Here is a 23,517-nt window from a genome sequence, read left to right on the forward strand (position 1 = left end):
TAGTATAGTCCGCAAGCAACACAACGATATGTATCTAAGCCCCGTGGGTACTCCTGTAAAGAGCTGATGTTGGCATCCTAAACGGCACGGACAATCTGGATAATATGGTGATCCTTTATCGATATGTGTGTATAGATCTATGTGCGCTCCACGGTTTTGTAGGGTAATTCTTTTTGCCAATATCCAAGTTTGGATGCGAAGGCAGAGGCTCGATACTCGAACAATCAGCGCGTCGACTGAAAATAAGGTCGTAATGGACTTCTCAAACGTCCAGATCTCAAGATAAACCAGCGACTTTGTGGACACACCGTGTCCCGAAGCACAATGATGCCTTTTCATGGCTAGTTGTAGATGTAGATGTTCAAATCGATAAAGCGAGCTCCACTCTATGCTAAACGGAAACGACCACAGCTGGTAACGACACCTATGCTTGACTAGCGATCTCCTAGGCCACAACGCAGGGCCCGGAGGTGGAATATACTCCCGGTAGTGTATGACTGAGCATTTGTCACAGTGGATGTGATCGGATAGATCTCGGCTCACTCTTGTGAGGAAAAAGGGTCGGAATTCATTATCTAATGGAAGCTGATGCCCGTTTCCTAGCACACTCAGTAGTCGTTGATTACAGAGGGTCAAGCATATTCTGTCGCATGGAGATACTGTACGATCGTTGGTACCAGCTCTGTTGGCAGGTGATCAATGTTTAGGTCCCTGTACCTCTTCGTCTCCATCTGCGCAGGCAAGGGATGCCAGCGGGATGGCAACCAAGAATACCACTGACGATACCCATATTGCTGGAATCCTTGTTGACACAAGCCGAGAAAGCAAGAGGGAACAGGAGAATATCATAAACGTGTATTGAAATCATCTACCGCACATTACAGACGTCATCGTCATTCGGGTATCATGGGATGGCGTTTACGGCAATACGCATGACGATGACTCATGCCTGGAAGGTTGAAGGAAGACGAAGAATGAGTACCTCAGGCCATATGTCCCATCGTTTGGGGAACTAGACCTGGTGGATCTCAGATACATAGGCGTGGCAGTTCGAGGAGTTCGACTTGGTGGCTGTCAGTCCATCTAATATCACGAGCCACAGCCGTATTGGACAGCACCTGCACGAGCAAGACAATACCCCGGACTTCTATGATCTGTCCTCTCAACACGATCCGTTCTCAAAAACTACCTACCACTTTTGCTTTGTGGCAAAGGCCTGCGTTGCCCCGACACGTCCCGTTTGCCCCCATCCTATTTTGGCTCATTAATTAAGACACTTCCCCACCAATCAGCATCACTTGCGTAGTTATCATATAGCTCTTGAGCTTCTGACCAGCGCCCGGATAGCCCTAGTGGAGGGAGGATTGTTCCTCATTCAATACAGGCCAAGCGTTTAGAAGACCTGAATGCCTCACCTTACTAAATCTCCTAGGACCACCCAATAGAGCTCGTCAAGTATATAGTCTACGTGGGCTCTGTGTGATATCGAGTGAATACTATACAGACCCTGCACCTGTTATTCGACCTTGACGACTCTGTGCCATGTATTTCAGATCCAGTAGGGATGTATTGGACTATAGCTTTCCTATCTTTATACCTATCAGCTCTAGCAGCTGGTGGATTACCCATGGCTAATTCACAACCAAAGCCAGTTAAAGCCATCGTACCTGTTCCAAGCGTCGATCCAAAGGCTGAAACGGCGAAGTCTCATCATTATTGTGAGGGTTTGGTCATGTTGAATCCTCCTGACTGGGAACCATCTATTTCATACCCAAAGCCACAATCCCATTCACAACTGGGTTCGCCGCAGCGAAACCGGCTAGCATCACCAGGTCCAGGCGGTTTTGTACGTCGCGCAGGTGCACCACCCCCCGATATCTTTGATGGGACGCTGTAAAATGCCAAATGACGGAAGTCGCCTCGTATCACTCAACCTGAACAAATGCCTTGGTTGGGATGATGATTGGAAAGCTTTCACTGAAGAATATGAGTATTTGTCACTCCTACATATCTCCTAGTCATGCCTACTGTTCTTCTCATTGTGTTATAACTAATGGTTACCAACCCCAGTACCCATGGAATTGCTAGAGATCATTCCTGGGATTGCGGGTACAAAGAATACTTCAGTTCCGGTTCTACATTTTCACTGGGTTGCAAGTGTAGCACGAATGGACAGGATGCTTCTCTACTTCCAGGAGAGGTGAAAGATTGATTGGTGTTATAATATATGCGAGGGAGAACAGCTGAAGACTATGGGTGCGCTCTGGGATTGCTAAGGACAATTAGAGCCGATTTGCAGCCCAAGGCGATTTGGTGCGTACGAAGTATATAAAGCCCTGTGGTCACCTCAGGGTGTACACCGTCATGACATTTATCGAAGCACTGCTTGGCATTCTGCATTCTTTATAGGGAGTATGGTACAATCATTCCTACATCGCTTGTTGTTGAGATGCATTCTATGTTAACATAGTATTCCAACAACTCCCAAAAAAGCGCCAGAAGTTGATAGCTTTAAGCAACCTTCCCTCCACAATAATGTATAATAGACATATTAAATTAGACGCTCCGTAGCCTTGAGATTACTCTATTTGTTTGAGAACACTATACCTAATTGCCACTGGTAGAAATCCAGGATGCTTGTGGGATATTGAGTGCTAGTATATATACCGCGGCTAGCAAACAATCGAGAGTTGCAATAATTCTACCCTATGAGTTCGATATTATCAGGAAATTCCATATCAGCTGGTTGCATTTTATGACCACACAAAATTGTCAGTGCATCGTGACTATCATCGCACTCATCAGACTTTTAACAGTTGCTGTAAGAATTTCTTTGTGAGATCATAGCGCTAGTTGTGAGTGCGCGACTGAGGGTGTATACCTCTGTGTCCAAGTATGCACTAGAACACATTCGAATCAAGCGTACGGGTATGCCTTAAGGCCATGGGGAAAATCTTTATTCCATACCATATCGTATGTACACGCAGGTTTCGAATATCATCAATCGTAAGTGGACGACCTGGCAACCTATCAACACTGGCAATATGGTAACTAACCTAACCCTCTGCAAAGTCAACGAGACAGTACACCGAACTAGGTACATGGAGGGCATACATGACCGAACTAGTGATTGCAGGAGATGATAACATAACACTCATTTTGCCCGTTGCATAACACACGCAGCCTCCGCTAAACTGGTCTAGCATGAAAAGGATCTGTGTGCGTCTCAGTATCAAATGGCGCACCATAGCCCTGTTCTGTTTGGGAGGGGTTTGACATGTGATGCCATTCATGACTATCTTTACGTAGGTTGGGATCTCCGTCGCCCTGTTCTGATATACGCTCGAATCCAGAGGTTGCTGTGTTATCGGACCATGATGCAAAGAGGGAGTCGGGCTGCTTGCGAGCCGACCCTCTCGGGGTCGAACTCCTGAGCCAGCGATTGAATGTCACAGATGGTATATTGGCTTTGTTCTGTCTCTGGGCGATGAAAAAGGATCGGAACGTCGACGCGGCAGCTAGGAAAACACCAAGCTCAGCACTCAGAGACTGCCAGTAGGTTTCCCATATCGTGTCCACCGCCCCATGGTGCACTAGCCCAGCAACTCGGGTGATTGATAGAGCGACAAGGACGATGGTTAGGCAGAGGGAGCTCATCAGCACCAATTTCTGGGTCCACTGGACCTTGATCTTCCAGATGATGCCAATCGGAATAACTAGGACTATAGAGAGTTAAAACCGATACCTATGCTAGAGGAGTAACGCGAATGAAGTGAGGGTCATTTACTTAGAAGGTCGGCCGCGATATCCAATGAGATCTGCGCACTTGAGACCCGGATAAGCACCGACTTGTATCGCCCGGAAGAACATTGGACTATAGCTACCGATTAGCACCGTGTGGCGTGTAGAAAAATGGAAGAAAATAAGTATCAGTGAGAACCTACGCTCTCGCTCATCCCAAAATGGGCACCCAAGATAGTAGACTGTGGCTCCAAAAGCCAGCTGGCCGAGGTTGAAGATGGCGACAATCCACCAGTACATTTGCCAGAAGCGTAAGCGATCGATCAGCTTCTTAAAAAACACGAGAAAGTAAAACTTGACTGCGCAGATAGAGCACCAACTGAGTATCAGTGCTGCTGCGTTCCATTTATGGAAGTTGTGGGAGACTTGAAGCCAGTCGGCGGGTATCTCTATTCCTTCAACCTCGCCCTGCATGGCGGCTAGTAAAAACATCGGGTCGATAACCTTGTCATATATGATAATAAAGCTGGTCAGTAGCAAGCTGACCGCTAATGCAAATAATCCATCGTCGATCTGGAACCGCTGCTTTTGCATGCGAAAACGGATAATGCATCGAATGACCACCCCAGCCAGTGCTAAGGCGAGGAGCACAGCAGTCGATACCTGGGTCACTCTGTCAGCATGTTAGGCTTACAGGGAGAGGCAGGCTTTTCATACCACATAGGCAGTCTTATGAATGCGACCAAAATGATCCTGGGGTGCCATGTTGACGAAACCAGTGCTCAGGAGACATTCGTCTATCACTAAGAACGAATCCAGGAAGCAGCACGGGATCACGGGGGCCTTTTGAAGAGCGACAGACAGGAAGAAGTTGAAGATGAGCACATCATGAGCAAACGGAATAAGCCTATATCTTCCAGGGTGATGGTGATTATAGTGTGTTCTACAAATGATGGGATGGTGGGGGGCCAAATGTAGGTATTGAGGAGAAAAGCTGCAGTCATCTTTTAACCTCGTTAGTAATATAAATTCAGGCACGAGACCCCGAAACCCTAACGAAATCGAATCCCTGCGCATCCAGTGGACTAGACTAGCTGACTGTTCTTGCATCCAAAATTAGGTCTTTTCTCTTCTCTTCTCTTTTCTCATTGTCTGATTATCCCGATCCCTGCTTATCGATCCTTTCCCCCTCTTTTCCGTCTCCGGCTGCGTGCAGTTACACTTAACCCACTTACGTCTACCTCTCCCTTTGCTTTTTTTTTTTTCTTTTTCTTTTTTTCTTTGTTTTCCCTTTGGCTTTTGTTTTGTTTTCTCTCCCTCTATTTCTATTTTTATTTCTTTTCCTTCCTTTGCCTTCCGGTCCCCAACTAATTCCTTTTCCTCCACGTGCAACCGCTATGGTGGCCTCAATCGTCGATCTTGTCATCAGGTACGGGGCCCGAGTGGCCCTGGCCTTGGTTCTAGTGATCGTCGTGAGATTCTTGCACGAGATGTTAAAAGTACGCCTGCTTTTCTATCGTCTGCGCAAGCAGGGCTTGGTATGTCATAGTGGAAAGAAAATCCCTTTGTAATGAATTGACTTACTGACAGTGGCTGGCAACAAGCCAATGCCGCAATGGGATTTCGCAGCTGGAAATCTGCGGATGCTCCCCGACCTAATGCAGCGGCATCCCAAAGGATCGCAGCAGTCCGAAGCATTTGCTGTATTGTCCTACGAGTTTCCCAACTCCGATAATTGTTTCTACATCGATGCCTGGCCCTTTACGGAGCCTTTACTGGTGGTGACTTCGCCGGATCTGGCAGTCCAGGCGTCTCAAACATACGCACTCCCTAAGCCGCCCGTCCTTGCGAAGTTCTTTAACCCCTTTGCCGGGGGTCCCAATCTCTTTACGACAAACGGGCCTGAATGGAAGCGCACCCGGGGGCTTTTCAACGCTGCCTTCAGTGCCAGTAATATTCTCCAGCATACTCCCCATATTCTTGAGGAAGCCCAAGAGTACGTGGAGATTCTCCGTGAGCACGCGCGGAAGGGAGATACTTTCTCGTTGGATAAAACGACCTGTGACTACGTCCTGGATATCATCGGACATGTGGCCATGTGAGTGCCGTGTCTAAGCCAACGGCGACCAGACGAACACTGACACGGCAAACCGTAGGAAAGCACGTTTTCATTCTCAGCGCGGACATAACCCTGTGGCGGCGGCATTAAGAAGTTCTGTCGAGTGGCATTGTCAGGACGAGGAGATGAACCCCGTCATTCGATGGAACCCCATGCGACCGATCATGCAGTGGTACAATGGACGGACGATGAACCATTACATCGGGATCGAATTGGACAAACGGTACGAGGCCTGGAAGCAGCAAAAGCCATCGACCCGGGCCAATTCAATTATTGACATTGTACTCGCCGAATTCATGAGTACACGGCCGGCAGGAGCAACACTGGACTCTGAGTTCAAAAAATGGGCTACGATTCAAATCCGGCTCTTTCTGTTCGCTGGCCATGACTCTACCGCCGCCACGATTGTTTACAGCGTCTACCTCTTGTCGAAACATCCCCAGATTCTTTCTCAGGTTCGCAAGGAGCATGATGCGGTATTTGGGTCAGATATCTCGGCTGCCCCAGGCATGCTCCAGCAGCACCCCGAATTGATCAACCAGCTCCCGTATACTCTAGCAGTTATTAAGGAGACCCTCCGTCTGTTCCCCGCTGCCTCCGCCTTGCGGGAGGGTCAGCCCGGGGTCTACCTGCATGATAAGAACGGCACGAAGTACCCCACCGAGGGAGTGTGTATCTGGATCATACATGGGGCCATTCAACGTAACCCTAATTATTGGCCGGACCCACATGCCTTCAAACCAGACCGTTGGCTAGTTGGCCCCGACCATCCCTTGTACCCTCCCAAAGGTGCTTGGCGTCCCTTCGAGCATGGTCCACGAGACTGCATCGGTCAAGCGCTGGCCCTACTTGACATCAAGATTACCCTAGTGCTCACGCTTCGTGAGTTCGACTTCCAAGACCAGTACGCGCAATGGGATCGAGAGCATCCTCGACCCGGCCCCAAAACCGTGTTTGGCGAACGTGCCTACCAAATTCCACAGGGCGGTTCCCACCCTGCCGATGGGCTTCCGTGCCGGGTCAGCTTGCGAAATCTGACTACTCGGTGAAGAGCCGCGGGGCAAGACGCTGACAGTGATGGCCGGCTGGGCTTTGACGGGGGATCAGGCATGACTCGCAACTAGAAACAACAGACAATAATAATAATAATAATAATAACTATGAATCGCGCTTCTAGTACATATAGAAATTGAATCATTGTATCTCGCCATTATTTGGATACATGGTAGGCCTCTGGCAATGCTTCCTCTAAATTCATGGTGGGGGACAAGGGCAGGAAAGGAGAGGATAGAGAGAACAACCCCGGGGGGGGGGGGGGGTTGGACGGTTCTACCAGGCTCGGAAATCCCTGCCAGCGTTACAACAACAAGACTAATATGAAGATGCAGATGGGGTTGAGTTCCAATCATGGGGCAAAGCACAGAGGTAAGTGAGTACAACCGCTCATGTAGTGCTGTCTCATGCAAGGCAGCAGCACTAGTGCTTACTTCCTGTAGCCGTATATTTCCTGATAATCTTGGGCAACCTCCAATGAGATTGTCGACCTGTGGGTTTATTCCAGACACATTTCCGTTGCAAACGGGATGACCCATTGACAGGGATGTAAGTCAGTCATAGGGAAGCTTCGGGGAAGTAAGAGGAAATCGGAAGCTTGCCACGTTAGGCTGAATTGTTATATGTGTTTTGGCTATATCAACTGGGACAAACATGCGCATGTCGTGTGACGTCCAGCTCTCTTCATCTCCCAGTCTCAAGGTAGACTTACTAGTTCTCTGCTGTGTTACGATGGCTTCACAGTCGTTAGTGTTTCTCTTTGTTCTGTCCCTGCCATTTTGCTTTAGCTACTTTGTATCGTGGATTCTCTATCATTGGGCGAACAGGCCCAACCCTAATGGGGTCAGCGAAATCCCGCCGAGCCTGCCAGCGGCGATTCCGGTCCTAGGTCATACAATCCCCTTCTTGTTTGATAGTGTATCATTTGTGAGGAGGGCAACGTTTGTTTTTCCCCATCTCTGCTTTGAATTATTATGGGCTCCTTGATTGACCGCTGCATGTCACAGATCCTATGCGGGAAGATTAACCTGCGTCCGAATCTCACTGCCGTTGGCGGGTATTTACCTCTTCCAGGAGCCTGAGGCAGTCGCCGCCTTATGGAAACATCCCCTACTTTCCAGTCCGATATACATCTACACGGTAGGACTACGCTACCTGTTCGGCATGAAGGAGGACCAAATAGAAACATATACTGCCGACGACTCCGGGCCCTATCGCAAGCCGCACCCTAATAGCAACGTGCTCCCGCATAACCGTGTCGACTACTTAACTCACGACTCGCTGTTACGAGGTCTATCAGGAGCAGGACTAACACCTACCTTCCAGCGCTGTCAAGGCATAATCACTTCGCAGATTAGCAGTTTATCTATTGAGGACGAATGGATCCAGATGCCTGACCTGCTACAGTTCTTTCGAGACCATGTAGGACGGGCGGTGCTCCAGTCCCTCTTCGGACCCCTCTTGATCAGCGTCAACCCAACATTTATGGAATGCCTGTGGGAGTTTGATGCCGCAACTCCCTATTTAGCCAAACGACTGCCACGATGGCTTGTGCCAAGCGCCTACCGCGTACGGGAATCGTTGCTCGACCAGATCCAGAACTGGTATCGGCATGCTCGTGTACATTTCCACGGGTCGCTGATTGCGGAGGACGGAGATGGAGACCCATGCTGGGGGTCCCGAATGATGCGCGAGAGGCAAGAGTTTCTCTTGGCCGTAGACAGACAAGATGATGCCTCGCTAGCGTCCACCGACTTGGGCCTGATCTGGACCTCCATCACGAATGTGGTGCCGACCGCCATGATGGCGGTTTTCCACATCTTTCAGGATCCTACACTTCTGTATCGTGTCCGAGAGAGTATTCAAGACCATGACGTAGTCTCCTTTGAGCCTGAGCTTGCGGTTTCCATGGACAAACTGTTGCAGAATGATCTCCTGCAAGCTGTTTACGCCGAGACGCTTCGACTCTACGTCCAAGCATATGTGACGCGCTGCTCCGCCCATGAACCCGCGTCCGTGGGGCGCTGGTGGCTTGGGCAGAACGACGTCGTGATGGTTAGCTCCTACGTGAATCATATGCACGAGCAGCTGTGGAATACAAAGGATGGAGCCTACCCGGTCAACACATTTTGGGCGGACCGGTTTCTGCTCCACCCCGCCGATCCGCGCTCGGGCCCACGGCGGACGTGGAGAGACCAGGTTGACCCTTATCACCACGTTAATGGGGTTGGGAGCCAGCCCAGCTTCTCAATGAAGGGGTTAGAGGGGGTGTGGATCCCCTACGGTGGTAAGACACCCAACAGTCTACTCAGCACACCTTGATTTGGGTTGCTAATGACTCTTAACGACTCCAGGTGGCACCTCAGCTTGCCCCGGACGCAACTTCGCCAAGCGACTAATTCTATTCACCTGTGCATTTTTCGTCAGCCAATTCGATGTTGATATTCAGGTCTCCTCCTTGGATATGGACAGCTCGACATTTGGGCTAGGGACACAGAAGCCAAAGCACAAAGTCCCATTCGCCATTCGCCGCAGGACAAACCCCTGAGTCTAGCTATACCGTACGTACTTAGGACCCTTTGTTAGGTGGGGGAAGATTAGTCTGTTTTCTGGTGTATCCACCAACGGGTAAGACAACAAGGGATCATCTTGGATCAGCGATTTAGTGTGAAATTCATAGAATTTCGATTGGTTTGCCACGGTGCGACGGTGTGGGGCAAGGCTCAAATAAAAAAAGAAAGAAAGAAAGAAAGACAAAGGATAAAAAGAAAAGAGAGGAAAAAAAGCAAAAAACAGACGAGGGGGTAGAACGAAAGTCATGAGTTCTATGGCGTGTGCTATATCTCGTTAGTACCAAGGTTAAGCATATAGTCGAGACATTCCACTGCCTCTCATTGGAGCATTCCTCCCATGGGGATACTCCGTGTTCTATTCCCATATTGGGCATTCGTTTGCTTCTGTTATTTGTCGGGTGCAGCCGGTGTTAGGTGAAGATCCCCCCCCATCAGCTACTCCATATTAGCCATGCATCCGTATAGCCGAGACTCCACCTTGCGTCAATTAAAATGATCTACTATAGCCTTACCCTAGTTTTTACGCCGCCAGCAATTTTAGCTAATGCGACAGGATCAGTAAGCACATTGTTATTAATCATACGGTACCTGGTCATTGTCCAATTGCGGGTTTTCCGAACCATTGCAGCCTGCATCCCTATCTCTGGCTCTGACTGGCCTGACTCGCACACCAACTACTACTAAAGTACCTTGGCGAGGCTGCCCACTCGTTCCCGGTTAGTTATGGCGGGAGACTATTAAATAAATGCCACAATTCTAGGCTGTCAACTCGGTGTTCGTAATCTCCCCACTAGGTCTTACTAGGCTATGTAACAGGGGCAGGGTTCGTGATGTTGACAAACGAAATACGTTCCCAACCACACCATTTCCATCCCCTGACAAAGAGTGTTACTGGAGCGTTGGCTCGTGGCCCTGTGGAGTCAAATAAACGGCGCTGAGAGCCCACTCACAACCATAGTACTAGTCAGCCTAGCCTATGACAAGCCGTTCGGAAGCAGCTGTCATTTCTCGTTGTAAAGCGGATACTGAGGTTGGATCTCTCCAGGTATGGCATGTCCAGCAGATGAGATCAAGGAGCCTCTTGAGAAATGGCTCGGAGCGACGACACACCAGGACCGCCGACGGACTCTGCGGGGAGTATCGTTTATCGACGTCAATGTGAACGGGTACACTGAGCCGACCCTATTTCAGCACACGTTCGCTAGCTATGTGTTACTCCTTCCCGTATACCTTAAGGCTCTGTTGGGAGTCAGACACAGGCAGAAGGTACAAATTCTGCGGAACTTGGATGGCTTCGTTCGTCCGGGAGAGATGCTCCTGGTGCTGGGACGTCCCGGAAGTGGCTGCACAACGTTCCTCAAGACAATGGCAGGTGATATACATGGGCTGAAGGTCAATGGGGGTGATATTAATTATCAGGGTCAGTATGTGGGCTTTCTCTTAATTTTTTCATCGCTTGAAACGACGAAGGAGCTGACGGCTATGGAAGGAATCTCGTTCACCGAAATGCACCGCAAATACCAAGGTGAGAGCATCTACATGGCCGAAAATGACGTTCATTTTCCTGAGCTGGCGCTGGGGGAAACCTTGTCCTTTGCCGCAGAAATGAAGCCACAAGGACACATGTCCGCCAGGGAGATCGGTTCCATAACAGCCACCCTCTTCGGACTGGGTAAATCACTGCATACACAAGTGGGGAACGAGATGATTCGTGGGCTCAGTGGCGGCGAGAAACGACGAACGAGTATTGCAGAAGCGTTCCTAGCTAGATGTCCCATTCAGTGTTGGGATAACAGCACACGCGGACTGGACAGTGCGAAGGCGCTGAACTTTGTCCGGAAGCTGCACCGGGCCACAAATGCATTGGGCTCGACAGTTATGACAACTATCTACCAGGCTCCTGAGGCTGTGTACCAGGAATTTGATAAGGTGCTGCTGCTGTATGAGGGGCGACAGATCTACTTTGGCCCTGCCGAGAAGGCTGCGGAATATTTTATCCGCTTAGGTTTCATCCGCCCCCCGCGTGCGACGACGGCGGACTTTCTGACCTCATTGACAAATGCAAAGGAACGGAGAGTACGGCCTGGCTTCGAGGCCCAGGTGCCCAGGACGCCGGACGAGTTCGCCGTGGCATGGCGACGGAGCCCTGAGTGGCAGGCCATACGAAAGGAAGTAGAAGAATTTGACCAATTGCATTCCCCTTTAGACCGTGAACGAGATCATCCTGTGATCTACCAAACGACTGTTGCTCATCAGGTTCGTACCTGCCTGGGCAGGGCCTTTGTCAGGTCGCGCCACAGCGTGCCAGGAATCGTATCTGGAGTCATCGGCAACATTATCCTCGCCATCATCCTGGGGAGTGTGTTTTACAACCTCGCAGAGGATACGGCTAGCTTCCAAGCTCGTAGTATTCTGATCTTCTACGCGACCATGATGAACGCCTGTCTTCCAGCGTTCGAGGTGAACACTTTGTGGGCGCAGCGGCCCATTGTGGAAAAGCACACCCAGTACGCCTTCTACCACCCCGTGGCAGAAGCCATCGCGTCGATGCTTGCCGACCTGCCTGTCAAAGTCGTTACCTCGCTCTTCTTTAACCTGTGTATCTACTTCTTGACCAATCTGCGGCGCAGTGCTGCCGCATTCTTCATCTTCTGGTTATTTGGTTTCGTGGTCATGGTGACCATGTCCATGATCTTTCGCTCGGTCGGATCTCTGTCACGCACCTACGCCCAATCTCTAGCCCCGGTAGCCATTATGATATTTAACTTTGTTATATATGCGGGTTTTGTAATCCCGCCACACTCCCAAGTTCCTTGGCTCAGTTGGATCAGGTGGTTCAACCCAATTGCGTATGCCAATGAGAGCTTGATGATCAACGAATTTGGCAACCGTCAGTTTCCCTGCTCCATAACAGTACCGTCTGGACCATCATACAGTGGCGGTAGCATGGATGGCAAAGTCTGTTCAGCAATTGGGGGCGTGCAGGGAGAATCCTTTGTCGAAGGAAATCGGTACCTCAATGTCAAGTATGGCTATACGTTAGATCATCTGTGGAGGAATCTCGGGATTCTTTTTGCTTTGATGGTTGCCTTTTTTGTTGTTCATCTTCTCGCTGCTGAGTATATTCAGGCACAAAAGTCCAAAGGTGATATCCTGCTCTACCGTCGAAAGCATATCGCTCACCAGCCACCGGAGGACGAGGAAAATGCTGAAAGTTCAATACAGACCAAGGACATCACCATCCATCGCCCGAGCCCAATACAAGAACCTGAAGTACATATGGAAGGGCTGGCGAAGCAGTCATCCATCTTCAATTGGACTGGTGTAGGGTACGATGTTAAGGTGGGCAAGGAGGTGCGTAATATCCTTGACGAAATCGACGGCTGGGTAGCCCCGGGCACTGTAACGGCTTTGATGGGCTCGACGGGAGCCGGGAAGACCACTCTTTTAGATGTGCTGGCCAGTCGAAAGTCCATTGGGATCGTTCGTGGTGATATTCACATCGACGGCAGACCGCTAGAGAGGTCTTTCCAACGCAAGACGGGGTACGTGCAGCAGAGCGATATTCACCTGTCATCGGCAACAGTTCGTGAGGCGCTCCAATTCAGCGCCCTCCTCCGACAACCGCGAAATCGGTCGATAGCGCAGAAGCTTGCGTATGTGGATACGGTGCTGCGCATGTTAGAGATGGAGTCATATGCAGATGCGGTTGTTGGAGTGCCTGGGAAAGGGCTCAACATCGAGCAGCGCAAGCGATTGACGATTGCAGTGGAGATGGCAGCCCGACCAGAGTTTCTCCTCTTCTTGGATGAACCCACGTCAGGACTTGACAGTCAGACGGCCTGGTCAATCTGTACCCTGTTGCGTAAGCTTGCGGACAACGGGCAAGCAATCCTGTGTACTATTCACCAGCCATCCTCGGAGCTATTCCAGATGTTCGATCGACTTTTGCTTTTGCATGAAGGCAAGACCGCTTATTTTGGAGATGTGGGTAGTTCCGCAAGCACATTAATCGACTACTTTGAGCGGGCAGGTGCCCGGTCCCCAGAAGAAGGGGAGAACACAGCCGAATGGCTTCTTGACGTGGCAAACTCTGCCGCTGCCTTAAAGTGGTCTGATATCTGGAGAGCAAGCGCAGAGAGACAAGCTGTGCAGCAACAAATCGCTAGGATGCGGACCGATTCTGATGGCGTGGGAGCAACGACAACCACTGGGAGCATCGAAGACCACGACTATGCATCCACATCTTTACAGCAGTTATGGCTCGTCACCTATCGAATGTTTCAGGACTATTGGCGAGATCCGACCTATCTCTACTCCAAAATTGCCTTATGTGTTGGCGCAGTATGCCGTTTCCTTTTATTTCGTTTCTGTCCCCCATTCTCTACCGTCCATCTCTGACTCTCAATTTAGGCTCTCTTTAACGGGCTGTCCTTCTGGCTTGTGTCCAAAGACGTTCAAGGACTCGTCAGTTCGCTCTTCTCCTGTTTTCTGTTAACGATCGTCTTCAGCTCCGTCGATCAGCAAATTATCCCTCGCTTCATTGACAACCGCGCTCAGTTCGAGGCCCGTGAACAGCAGTCAAAAACCTATAATTGGGTCGTCTTTGTCGGGGCCAACGTGATTGTGGAGCTGGTGTGGCAATCCCTAACCTCAGTGTTAGTTTTCGTCGCATGGTATTATCCAACTGGATTCTGGCGCAACGGCCTCAACGATAGCAGTTTCACCATGGATCAACGAGCGACTCTGATGTTCCTCCTTATCTGGGTTTTCTTTCTCTTCTCGTCCACCCTCTCACAGGCCATTGCTGCTGGAATAAACGACTCGCTCACTGCAGTCAATATCGCCAACCTCTTGTTCACGCTCTGTTTGCTTTTCTGCGGTATTCTCGTGCAGCCCGATGCATTGGCCCGGTTCTGGATATTCATGTATCGAGTCGACCCGTTCACTTACCTGATGGATGGGATGATCGTTACTGCTCTCGCCAATACCAAGCTCCACTGTGCGGCGATTGATCTGCTTCGGATCGCATTGCCTGCGAACACAACATCCTGTGGCGACTACATGTCTGCCTATGTGAGCACTGCAGGGGGACAGGTGTTAAACCCCGATGCCACGACCGGGGAATGTCTGTTCTGCTCGATTGGCGACACCAACGTAGTGCTAGAAGGCTTGGGAATAAATGTAGCTCACCGGTGGAGGGACCTGGGCCTCATGGCTGTGTATGTGGTGTTTAATGTGGCTGCGACGTTCTTTATATACTGGCTTGCGAGGCTGCCAAAGGGCATCAAGAATGCGTGACATTGTCGTTTCTTCTCATGTACTAATAATATTTTGAGCTCCACTCACATGGGCTCAATTTCCCTTTAGACCGCGGATAACGTATATAAATTGAGGAACAGTGTCGTGCATCCCCACGCCGTGATACCTTTGCCAGGGTGATAATCGCATTCCAATTCTTTCGGCACAGATATTGTTCATTATAGCGCTCGCAACCTCGAGGGTTCATCGAGATCAGTTCTCGGTACTGCCATCATGTTCACATCTTCACGCTTTACTCCAGCTATCTTGTGTAAATTAATCAATCCGATAGCCACCAGCTGTATGGATTTCGATTATCATCGAAGCCCGCCTCGATCATACTTTGACGTCTTATAGTCTTCTAGAGTTCATCCCGGGAAAAAGGAGAAAGTATGCGCCTCTATGTATATAGCGAGCTAACCAAGCTTGTGTTTCTTGCGATCCATGAAAAGCGATAGGATGAGACAAAAGCAGCCGGAGGCAATGGACGTGATAAAAACACGACTGATGGCAAATACAATAGCAGCGAGCACTTGCTGTTGCTGGTCGGGATTCAGGGTTTCCAGGAGAGTGCTCCCCGAGCCGGAGGTTAAACTCTGAATCCCCGTCTTGTCTAGGTCGGGAAAGTCGTGGCGAATCCTGTTGTCGGCCAAGTTCAGAAAGATGGCATTTGCGATGGACAGTGCGATCGCCAATCCCCCTCCTCGAGCACACATGATAAATCCCACGGCATTCGATGTCTCCTTGCGTGGAGCTAGCCATTGAGCTACGGCGAATGGAGCATTTAGAAACATGCCGGTGCCAATTCCGTTGAGAACCATGGCTCCGTATATGTATCCGTTGGACGCCGAGAGATCAATTCGGTAGAGCATGGCGTTGGCGGCGACGACTAGGACTGATCCAGTGACATACCATGGCATGCTGTATCCCAGTCGTGCCATGAGGTGGCCGTTTAACATGGTGAAGACCGCCAGGGAGCCGATGAATGGTAATAACCGTACACCTGCCAGCAGAGAATTGGTGTCCTGCACGAACTGAAAGTATAGCGGGATGAAATAGATGGTCACAAAGGACGACGTCCCCGCAGAGGCTCCCACCAAGAATTGGATCAACAGGCCTCTGTTCTTCAGGAAATGAACTGGAAACATTCGATTCTGCCGGTCGGACCAGGCTTGATGGATGCTAAGCGCGATAAACAGAACGCCCGCAACTACGAACAAAGCGATCTCTTGGGCGCTGTTCCACGCAAATGTTGTGCCACCAAATGAGATGGCCATGAGTATAGAAACATACATCCCGATCACAAGAGTATTTCCTATCCAGTCCACAGCCTTCATCCGGTCCGAGAACTTCATCCCCGGTCGGAGATCACGGGATGGAAGCAAGAAGAAATACGCTGGCGCAAAGGCGCCTCCGATGCAAAGATTGATATAAAAGGCCCATCTCCACGTCGCGGAGGCATTGGAGGCAAATGCTCCGCCAATCACAGGTCCTAGGCTGTAGCAAGGATACCATAGTCAGTAATCCGATTTGGCCTGCTTCCCACTCTCTGCGAGAGAACAACTCACACGGTGCCAAAGCCGAATACCACCCCGATGATGCCGATGTACTTGGGTCGTTCCACAGGCGTCGTGAACAGAGACAGCATCATCATGACTCCCAAGTACATTCCTCCGCCGCCAAGGCCCCCCAGAGCACGTCCAATAATAAGGGCATCCATGTTGGGCGCCGCCCCGCATATGGCCGAACCGATCTCGAAAATCACCACGCAGAGCACATAGATCCATTTTGGATTGAATTGGCTATATATTCGCCCCCTAAGCACATTCGTTCGTACTTAATTTCAATAAACTTCGCTGAAAACGGTTCGGATTGGTGTCAATGCTTACCAGAGCAAATTAGTGCTCGCAGTTCCGAGGAGAAACGACACCGACAGCCAAGGTAATTTAGAAATTGAATTAAACTCGGCGATAATGTTTGGCTGAACATCCGCGACAATCGTCTGATCCAGCGCGAACAAGAACACGCTGGACAAGATGGCAGTCACTGCAAACGCGTATGATCAGGAACCATACCCAAACTTGGGAGTTATGGATCATGCAAATCCTCTCTCTAGCTTACCAGCGAACGCCCACTTGACCCCGTGGATATCCCGTGGGGAAGGGGGTCCCGATGTTTCCAGGGGTACGGGCTGTCTGCGATCGGCGCTTGCGACGTTGTTGGCGCCCCTGTCTTGGTCGGTATGATCCTCTAAGCCTCGAGAGCTTTGTCGCGAATCGACCTTGCCCATCACGGCTATTCGAGGCTGCGTTTCAGTGTCGATAATACTAGTTTCCGACATTGTGTTGGATTGAGGTGAAGGAAGAGGTTAAGTCGAGCGCGTGCTCTCAGAAGGGGCTTCGAGAGTCAGCGAAAGTACTCTGTCCTCTCTCTGTGTGAGCATGGTTTCAACACGTATCCCTGTCAACAAAACAGATCTCATTTCGGCGTTAATCGAGCTAACAGCGAGTCAACTGTCAAGGTCCATGCATACTATGTTGTGCGGAGTACTATCTTCTGCCATGGATCAGAGTAGTGGAGACTATGGTAGATCCCGTGCTCTCCCCGAACCAATCATTTCTCTCCACCGTCGGTGTTAACCCACGGAGTTAACAGAGTCCGTCGTCCGTGGTATGTCCGAAATCTCCTATACAAAATTCCCTAAAGGCTTGATTACGAAGAAATCTGATTGAATCACTTATAATCACGTGCAGGCATCTTTGAACCAATCATATAGATACATATTTGGAAATATCGTATAGACTAGTTGTCACGTGTTTTCTTTCCTTCGTGTAAATCTCACCTCTATAGATATCAATAGTAACAATATATAGATTCCTTTACCACATCATGAATCATGACTAGAGTAACTTGACCTACATAGCAAAATTAAGATTTATACCACATAAAACATACATAGCCTTTGGAAGTCTACTTGTAAATACTGGCTACAAAAGTTTCACTAAACAACTCAGATGGTTTGCTATAGTGGACCAAATCCTGCCTGTAGAAAATTCGTGCTAATGGAGCGGCCTGCACCCTGACAAGTATGGTTGACTTCTATAACACTACAACGTCAGAACGGGAAAATATGAGAGCGATTATCTTTATTTTAGTATTATTGATGTGTGCTGATTCAAAAGTGCTCCCACCTCAAGTGGAATGAGCTTGCTTTTCGTTCCGCTCAATCTCTAGCATGCAACGTGCGGCATCCAAGATTGTCTCTTCGAGACTTCGGAACTCCACCCCTAAGAATTTTTTCACCTTGGCATTATCAATAGAGTATGCACCTGGAGGTAAAGAGCGTGTTCCGGGTTTCCCCAGCGGTGTGCGTTCGCTCAGTTCGGGGTGGTGTGATCGGACAATATCGCAAACATCCTGGAAGTCAAATTGCCGGGCGCATACCACAAACCGTTGGTTGCCTGCCTCTGAGACAATCATAGCTCTGAATTGCGCATCTGCAAGATCCTACAAGAAATACTTAGTTAGCTCCAATTACGTATCAATTTGGGGCGACTGACTCGGACGTCCACGTAGGTGTGTACAGGCATATAGGGCACGGGCGCATCTTTGGTCGAGCTGAAGCAAAATTTCCACAACCGAGAATTGGATTCGTTGAGTTCCCCGATACTGGTGATCGAGTGGCGTAGAGGACCAAATGTCGCCGGTGGAGATAACGTCACCAAGTCAAAATGTGGCTGTTCTTCCTTCATAAACTTCCATGCTGTGTAGAGTGTTAGTACCGGCATTCTACCAAGCAGCAACCAGAGCAATCAACATACCTTCTCGTTCTGCAAAAAGCTTACTGCCTCTGTAAGCTTTCGACGGATCTCCATGCACTGCCTCTTCCCATGTAACCGGGTTCCAATCTTCTTCCGTATAAAGTCTTGGTGGGTCCGAGACCAGGTTGTCGTAGTCAATCACACTGGCGCAGCTGCCGGTCCAAATGACTCTCTTCACACTCGGGGCATGATCTTTCACGGCTTTGAGTAGGTTCAATGTCCCCTTGATCGCTGGCTCGAGAAACTGAAGATTGCTTCCCACATTCGCGTACGTGAACGGGGATGCAGTATGATAGACGGTGTCAAAAGCGGGCGTTCGCTGTACCGCCGTGTCGTATGATCCCGGCGCGATGATATCGGGGACGATTGTGATCGTTATCTGAGATCGCTGGGCGGCGAAGTCCCTCAAGATTTTGTCGCCTTTCTCTTGTGTTCTAACCGCACAGCAGACGGTCCAGCCCTGGCCAAGAAGCTTGGCTAGGATGTGGGATCCGATGAAGCCGTTGCCCCCGGTAAGAAGGATGTGACGGACCATTTCTCAGCACTGGGGTGTGTGTGAGAGAGAGATCTATTGAATTCCCCTATAGGCAGAGATGTGGAGGGGATAGTGAGACCGAGGTTGGAGCGAGCCGGAAATGAAAAAGGTCTTGTCTGTGCTCTAGGTAAGCTGGTTCAGGAGCAATAAAGGCAAGAAAGGGATTTCTCCACCCATCTGACACGGGCCACCTCTTCTGTGTGTTTTGTTTGTTGCCCCCCCCCCCCCCCCGCCTTGATAAGGCCAGAAATCCGAGTATACTAGGGTCCCGGTCCCACTTCCTTTCCTTCAACTCGACGCCACTATTCCGTGTCTTTGTTGACTACATATTAGACCAAAGGTCCGGCTCGAGCCTACGCTGCCTAGCACATTTTCTTTGTTTCCACTCTTTAATGCCACCTATTATTATCTTTGATCATCCCACCTTTTATCGAGTATTCCCTTGGTCCAACATTTGTCAACCTAGATCCATATGACTACATAGCTGCCGGTCTATCTAATAATTAACTTATACTCAGTATTTAGGCTAGATAAACCACTGAATAATTAAAAATAAGATCCTTGTCTACTGTCAATTTATAACACCTTGATTTCGGGCCTGAATCAGTAGTTAATACTAGATCTTATCGGTGTAATAGTTACAAACCTGAGAAGCTTGGTGACTCTTCTAGGTATGTCCCTCCCCAAAAAAAGAGGTTCAATCGAACGGCGAATAATTTCTACTAAAACAATTAGACTCGCAATATATTGTCTAATGTAGGTAAAAATGAGTAACATGAGTAACGTTATATGACTAGATCTACGAAAGCTTGTCACGTAACGTTCGATTAATTAGGGTTCACCTGGCCACGGGCCGGGAAGACTCCCCGAGTTAATCAAATCTATCAGAATTCAACCATCCATAATGCAATCGTCCCTCCACGAGCGTTCATCATATTTGCTTTTCGTCAAATATGCCTTTGGCAGATGTGATTCAACGTTTCATTGCGCAGATTGGGAACCACTGGGGCCCTTCTGTAAATGCAGCTTGTGAAGAATATTTTGAGTCATGCCATGCAACGGTACCAGAGCCACTGAATCCCATTTACGCCTCCCAGAAAAATATCAAGTACGGAGAGCATGAACGCCATCGATTAAATGTAAGTAAAGAAAGACAAACCCAACTGCGAGAGGCTGACACTTGTAGGTGTACTGGCCACAAAGCATAGCAAAGACAGAAAGACTCCCCGTTGTCGTCTATTTCCATGGTGGCGCTTTTAAAGGGGGTGACAATGAAATTACCCCGCATTTGCATGCAAATATTGGTATCTCCTTCTATCAGAACGGTTTCGGAAAGCTCCTGACAACCTAGGAAAATTCTTCGCGTCCAACAACATGATTGGGGTCCTGGGTACGTATCGTCTACTACCCGAGGCTCGATTTCCTGATGGAATAGAAGATGTCACTTCGGCGCTACAATGGATAAAGGCCAACGTTCATCATTACGGAGGTGATGCAGACGACATCTTTGCCATTGGCCAAAGCGCTGGGGGGGGCCATCTGGCCATGGCGTTATTTTCTGGCCGATTACAACAACAGAACGCGATGCCTAGGGGGGTTATGCTGCAAAGTGCAGCTCTACACTATGATCTGTCGCAGGAACCACGCAGGTTGAGTATGATTGATTACTATGCCACCCACGACTTGGACAGGATTATGGCACAGTCTGCGATGGGGTTGTTCAGTGAGCTGGTCACCGTGGAGACCAGAATGCCAAAGTTATTCGTGACTATTGCGGAATTTGACTTCAAAGAGTGCGTGCAAGGGAACCTGAAACTGATGCATGCCTTTTCAGAACGGATGGGATATCTTCCAGAGTATCAAGTTCTGCAGGGGCATAATCATGTTAGCTATTGTTTGTCAATTGGATTACAGGGGGATGAAGTTGGCCCGAGAATCGTGAAGTGGGTCAGAGAATGTTTGGGTACAAACTCACTTGGTTAGATATCCAGTCCATTATGATCTAAAACCCAATCGGTATCCTCATTCCTCTATGGACACGATGTATCCTTATTCATATAGGATAATACTCATAGCTGTGACAGTTAGACGCTAATTGTTAGGTAATATGTCCGTAAATCCGCGGTGCAATCTATCAGGTTTACATTCTTGGGTGTCTGTCTGCAGCATCATCTGCTCTGAGTCCGCTTAATAATCGGGGACGTAGTATCCTGGGAAAGATGTTTAACGGATAGGCTGAGGTCCGATAACGGAAGCTGTCCAATCACTTCTAAATTTTATTTGGATTCTACTTCTCTGCTCTGACTTTCTTGTCGGAACCATGTAACTAGGCCCACGGTACTCACCTGTAACCTTTATTGAGCTACTGGGTCCGATACCAGTGGAGTAAGCATGATAACCGAACTTTTCCATGAGCAGAACTGGAACAGACCCTGTCAGTATTACCTTCACTCATATATATATGTCTGGACGTAGAAAACAGTACATGTCAGTAAGTTGCGTCCTATCTTGCTTTCACCATTCATCTTCCCACACCCTCTTCCAACCATGCAAGCATATCTCCAATACCGCTATATTAGGAAAGCAGTCCGCAGACAGCTCGATGATCTTCCCGACCGGGCTCGTGCCAGTCTCCGTGATGGGATCACCGATGGTCTCGATCCAAGCAGTTCCCAAACATCCTCATCGCTGCACCGACAACAGCAGGATCCAGTATCCCATGGGGTGCCCTCACCATTGGCCGGTGTCGAACTGTTGGAGAAACCTGAGAGTCATGGAAATCATTCTGTGGTCTTCCTCGTGGGGTGGGACCATGATGAAGATCCCATGAACCCTCGCAATTTCACCCTCACTACACGTGTTATGGCAACACTTATTGTATCTGCCTTGGCTTTCGTGGTTAGTGCCGCATCGTCCATTGAATCTGCTGTTCTACGGCAAAACAGTGCCGCCTACAATGTCAGCGAGGTTGTTGCGTCTCTAGCCACAGGTATATTTCTTCTTGGCTTTGCAGCGGGATCATTGGTGTCTGGGCCTCTGTCAGAGATTCTTGGCCGAAATATTGTTTATACGGGTTCTACATCTCTGTTTATGATTTTTGTTATGGCATCTGGCCTAGCACCTAATATTGGAGCCCAGCTTGCCTTCCGTTTCTTGGCTGGTGTCTTCGGCTGCCCACCACTCACCTGTGCGGGTGGCACCGTCGCTGATCTATGGGACCCTCTTGAAAAGACTCTGATCTTCCCACTGTATGCCATTCTTTCGTTCGGAGGCGCTGTTCTCAGTCCAGTAATTGCCTCCTACATGGGCCAGGGAGCACTATCTTGGCGCTGGACCAATTGGATCGTTCTAATCATGGCTGGACTCGTCCTAGGCCTGGTCATTCTTCTCCAACCTGAGACCTATAGTCCCCTTCTTCTCAAGTGGAAGGCACATCATCTGCGCCAATTGACTGGGGACCCACGCTATCAGTCCAAGTTGGACCTTGACCGCACATCTCTCCTCTCCCGCATTACTACCGCCTGTGGCCGACAATTCACTCTGGCTATTTATGAACCAATCATTCTTCTACTCGCGCTATATATGACAATCCTATACATTGTGCTTTTCACCTTCTTCGACGGATACACGCACATCTTCAGCGACGTGCATGATCTGTCGCAAGGACTAACAAATATCATTTGGGTAGCGATGTACGTGGGCATCATGCTCGCAGGCCTAATCGTGCCGGGAATGTACTCAAGTATGAGAAAGGCTCTTAAAGACGAAGCCCTATCTAGGCCGCATGACAATAAAAGCGACGACAACGGCGCCTCCTCAAACGTACAGTCCCCATCGACAAAGTCATCCTCACTTAATCCAGAGAACAGGCTCTGGTACGCCATGATAGGAGCTCCAGCAATTCCAATCAGCCTGTTCTGGATGGGCTGGACAGACTATGTAAGTCATCCAGCAGTTAAAACATTAACCTTCGTCCGTCCCCAGTCCATTCCAACATGACTAATCAAAACGATGTCACCTAGAAAAATATATCTGTCTGGTCTCCTATCGTTGGGTCCTCCCTGTTTGGTTTTGGTAGCATCTGTATGTTCATCTCCAGTTACATGTACGTGATCGATGCGTATGAGATCTATGCTGCCTCAGCATTGGGGTTCATGACCGTGACGCGTTACTGCGCTGCGGGTGGCATGACTGTCGTCGGGGTTCCCTTTTATAATAACGTTGGGGTACAATGGACTTTGACTATCTTGGGTATCATTAGTGCTGTGATGGTGCCGGTGCCCTATATATTTTGGAAATTTGGGAAGGTTATTCGTGGATGGAGCCGTTATGCTGTTTGAGTCATGGCTTCATCGTGTTATGGCATGTGCTAAA

General features: G+C 49.3%; 8 protein-coding genes across 8 annotated transcripts; 5 read left to right on the plus strand and 3 right to left on the minus strand.

Annotated features, from left to right (window-relative positions):
• Positions 1-2,567: 2,567 nt before the first annotated feature.
• On the minus strand, positions 2,568-4,714 carry BDV27DRAFT_131207 (uncharacterized protein). The gene is made up of 4 exons (XM_032067581.1): positions 4,459-4,714; positions 3,945-4,404; positions 3,788-3,874; positions 2,568-3,722 (listed from the first exon to the last, which is right to left on the minus strand). The coding sequence occupies exons 1-4, from the start codon at positions 4,504-4,506 to the stop codon at positions 3,190-3,192; spliced, it is 1,128 nt and encodes a 375-aa protein (XP_031925713.1). The 5' UTR covers positions 4,507-4,714; the 3' UTR covers positions 2,568-3,189.
• Positions 4,715-5,032: 318 nt separating this feature from the next.
• Positions 5,033-7,070, plus strand: BDV27DRAFT_131212 (cytochrome P450). The gene is made up of 3 exons (XM_032067582.1): positions 5,033-5,279; positions 5,346-5,839; positions 5,898-7,070. The coding sequence occupies exons 1-3, from the start codon at positions 5,139-5,141 to the stop codon at positions 6,907-6,909; spliced, it is 1,647 nt and encodes a 548-aa protein (XP_031925714.1). The 5' UTR covers positions 5,033-5,138; the 3' UTR covers positions 6,910-7,070.
• Positions 7,071-7,528: 458 nt separating this feature from the next.
• Positions 7,529-9,979, plus strand: BDV27DRAFT_131216 (cytochrome P450). Its single transcript, XM_032067583.1, has 3 exons — positions 7,529-7,854; positions 7,921-9,200; positions 9,268-9,979. Exons 1-3 carry the CDS (start codon positions 7,568-7,570, stop codon positions 9,459-9,461), a joined length of 1,761 nt encoding a protein of 586 aa, XP_031925715.1. The 5' UTR covers positions 7,529-7,567; the 3' UTR covers positions 9,462-9,979.
• Positions 9,980-10,272: 293 nt separating this feature from the next.
• Positions 10,273-14,995, plus strand: BDV27DRAFT_16218 (P-loop containing nucleoside triphosphate hydrolase protein). The gene is made up of 3 exons (XM_032073349.1): positions 10,273-10,910; positions 10,976-13,830; positions 13,900-14,995. Exons 1-3 carry the CDS (start codon positions 10,883-10,885, stop codon positions 14,785-14,787), a joined length of 3,771 nt encoding a protein of 1,256 aa, XP_031925716.1. The 5' UTR covers positions 10,273-10,882; the 3' UTR covers positions 14,788-14,995.
• On the minus strand, positions 14,721-17,128 carry BDV27DRAFT_166053 (putative MFS drug efflux transporter; the record flags this gene model as incomplete). The annotated part of the gene is made up of 4 exons (XM_032074096.1): positions 14,721-16,284; positions 16,356-16,604; positions 16,677-16,833; positions 16,909-17,128. 4 exons carry the CDS (start codon positions 17,126-17,128, stop codon positions 15,204-15,206), a joined length of 1,707 nt encoding a protein of 568 aa, XP_031925717.1. The 3' UTR covers positions 14,721-15,203.
• A 723-nt stretch (positions 17,129-17,851) lies between these two features.
• Positions 17,852-19,300, minus strand: BDV27DRAFT_131218 (uncharacterized protein). The gene is made up of 3 exons (XM_032067584.1): positions 18,609-19,300; positions 18,348-18,550; positions 17,852-18,294 (listed from the first exon to the last, which is right to left on the minus strand). The coding sequence occupies exons 1-3, from the start codon at positions 19,141-19,143 to the stop codon at positions 17,980-17,982; spliced, it is 1,053 nt and encodes a 350-aa protein (XP_031925718.1). The 5' UTR covers positions 19,144-19,300; the 3' UTR covers positions 17,852-17,979.
• Positions 19,301-19,703: 403 nt separating this feature from the next.
• On the plus strand, positions 19,704-21,136 carry BDV27DRAFT_131221 (alpha/beta hydrolase). Its single transcript, XM_032067585.1, has 4 exons — positions 19,704-19,814; positions 19,879-20,282; positions 20,330-20,447; positions 20,495-21,136. Exons 2-4 carry the CDS (start codon positions 20,097-20,099, stop codon positions 21,124-21,126), a joined length of 936 nt encoding a protein of 311 aa, XP_031925719.1. The 5' UTR covers positions 19,704-19,814; positions 19,879-20,096; the 3' UTR covers positions 21,127-21,136.
• Positions 21,137-21,690: 554 nt separating this feature from the next.
• Positions 21,691-23,483, plus strand: BDV27DRAFT_159586 (MFS transporter; the record flags this gene model as incomplete). Its single annotated transcript, XM_032072894.1, has 2 exons — positions 21,691-23,082; positions 23,166-23,483. 2 exons carry the CDS (start codon positions 21,691-21,693, stop codon positions 23,481-23,483), a joined length of 1,710 nt encoding a protein of 569 aa, XP_031925720.1.
• Between the last annotated feature and the right edge of the window lie 34 nt (positions 23,484-23,517).

The sequence above is a fragment of the Aspergillus caelatus genome, assembly GCF_009193585.1.
Source record: "Aspergillus caelatus strain CBS 763.97 unplaced genomic scaffold BDV27scaffold_136, whole genome shotgun sequence".
Taxonomy (NCBI): Eukaryota; Fungi; Ascomycota; class Eurotiomycetes; order Eurotiales; family Aspergillaceae; genus Aspergillus; species Aspergillus caelatus.

Bases quoted from the DNA above. Each gene is read 5' to 3' on its own strand.
- BDV27DRAFT_131207 (XM_032067581.1), bottom strand. From the start codon at position 4,506: ATGGCACCCCAGGATCATTTTGGTCGCATTCATAAGACTGCCTATGTG. The intron at 4,405-4,458 runs GTATGAAAAGCC...AGAGTGACCCAG, and splicing joins TTCATAAGACTGCCTATGTG to GTATCGACTGCTGTGCTCCT. The intron at 3,723-3,787 runs GTAAATGACCCT...AACTCTCTATAG, and splicing joins TATCGCGGCCGACCTTCTAA to TCCTAGTTATTCCGATTGGC.
- BDV27DRAFT_131212 (XM_032067582.1), top strand. From the start codon at position 5,139: ATGGTGGCCTCAATCGTCGATCTTGTCATCAGGTACGGGGCCCGAGTG. The intron at 5,280-5,345 runs GTATGTCATAGT...GCTGGCAACAAG, and splicing joins GTCTGCGCAAGCAGGGCTTG to CCAATGCCGCAATGGGATTT. The intron at 5,840-5,897 runs GTGAGTGCCGTG...GGCAAACCGTAG, and splicing joins ATCATCGGACATGTGGCCAT to GAAAGCACGTTTTCATTCTC.
- BDV27DRAFT_131216 (XM_032067583.1), top strand. From the start codon at position 7,568: ATGCGCATGTCGTGTGACGTCCAGCTCTCTTCATCTCCCAGTCTCAAG. The intron at 7,855-7,920 runs GTTTGTTTTTCC...TGCATGTCACAG, and splicing joins TCATTTGTGAGGAGGGCAAC to ATCCTATGCGGGAAGATTAA. The intron at 9,201-9,267 runs GTAAGACACCCA...TAACGACTCCAG, and splicing joins GGTGTGGATCCCCTACGGTG to GTGGCACCTCAGCTTGCCCC.
- BDV27DRAFT_16218 (XM_032073349.1), top strand. From the start codon at position 10,883: ATGGGGGTGATATTAATTATCAGGGTCA. The intron at 10,911-10,975 runs GTATGTGGGCTT...CGGCTATGGAAG, and splicing joins GATATTAATTATCAGGGTCA to GAATCTCGTTCACCGAAATG. The intron at 13,831-13,899 runs GTATGCCGTTTC...CTCTCAATTTAG, and splicing joins TTGCCTTATGTGTTGGCGCA to GCTCTCTTTAACGGGCTGTC.
- BDV27DRAFT_131218 (XM_032067584.1), bottom strand. From the start codon at position 19,143: ATGGTCCGTCACATCCTTCTTACCGGGGGCAACGGCTTCATCGGATCC. The intron at 18,551-18,608 runs GTATGTTGATTG...CACTCTACACAG, and splicing joins GCTTTTTGCAGAACGAGAAG to CATGGAAGTTTATGAAGGAA. The intron at 18,295-18,347 runs GTCAGTCGCCCC...TATTTCTTGTAG, and splicing joins ACACCTACGTGGACGTCCGA to GATCTTGCAGATGCGCAATT.
- BDV27DRAFT_131221 (XM_032067585.1), top strand. From the start codon at position 20,097: ATGCCTTTGGCAGATGTGATTCAACGTTTCATTGCGCAGATTGGGAAC. The intron at 20,283-20,329 runs GTAAGTAAAGAA...TGACACTTGTAG, and splicing joins ATGAACGCCATCGATTAAAT to GTGTACTGGCCACAAAGCAT. The intron at 20,448-20,494 runs GTATCTCCTTCT...CTGACAACCTAG, and splicing joins GCATTTGCATGCAAATATTG to GAAAATTCTTCGCGTCCAAC.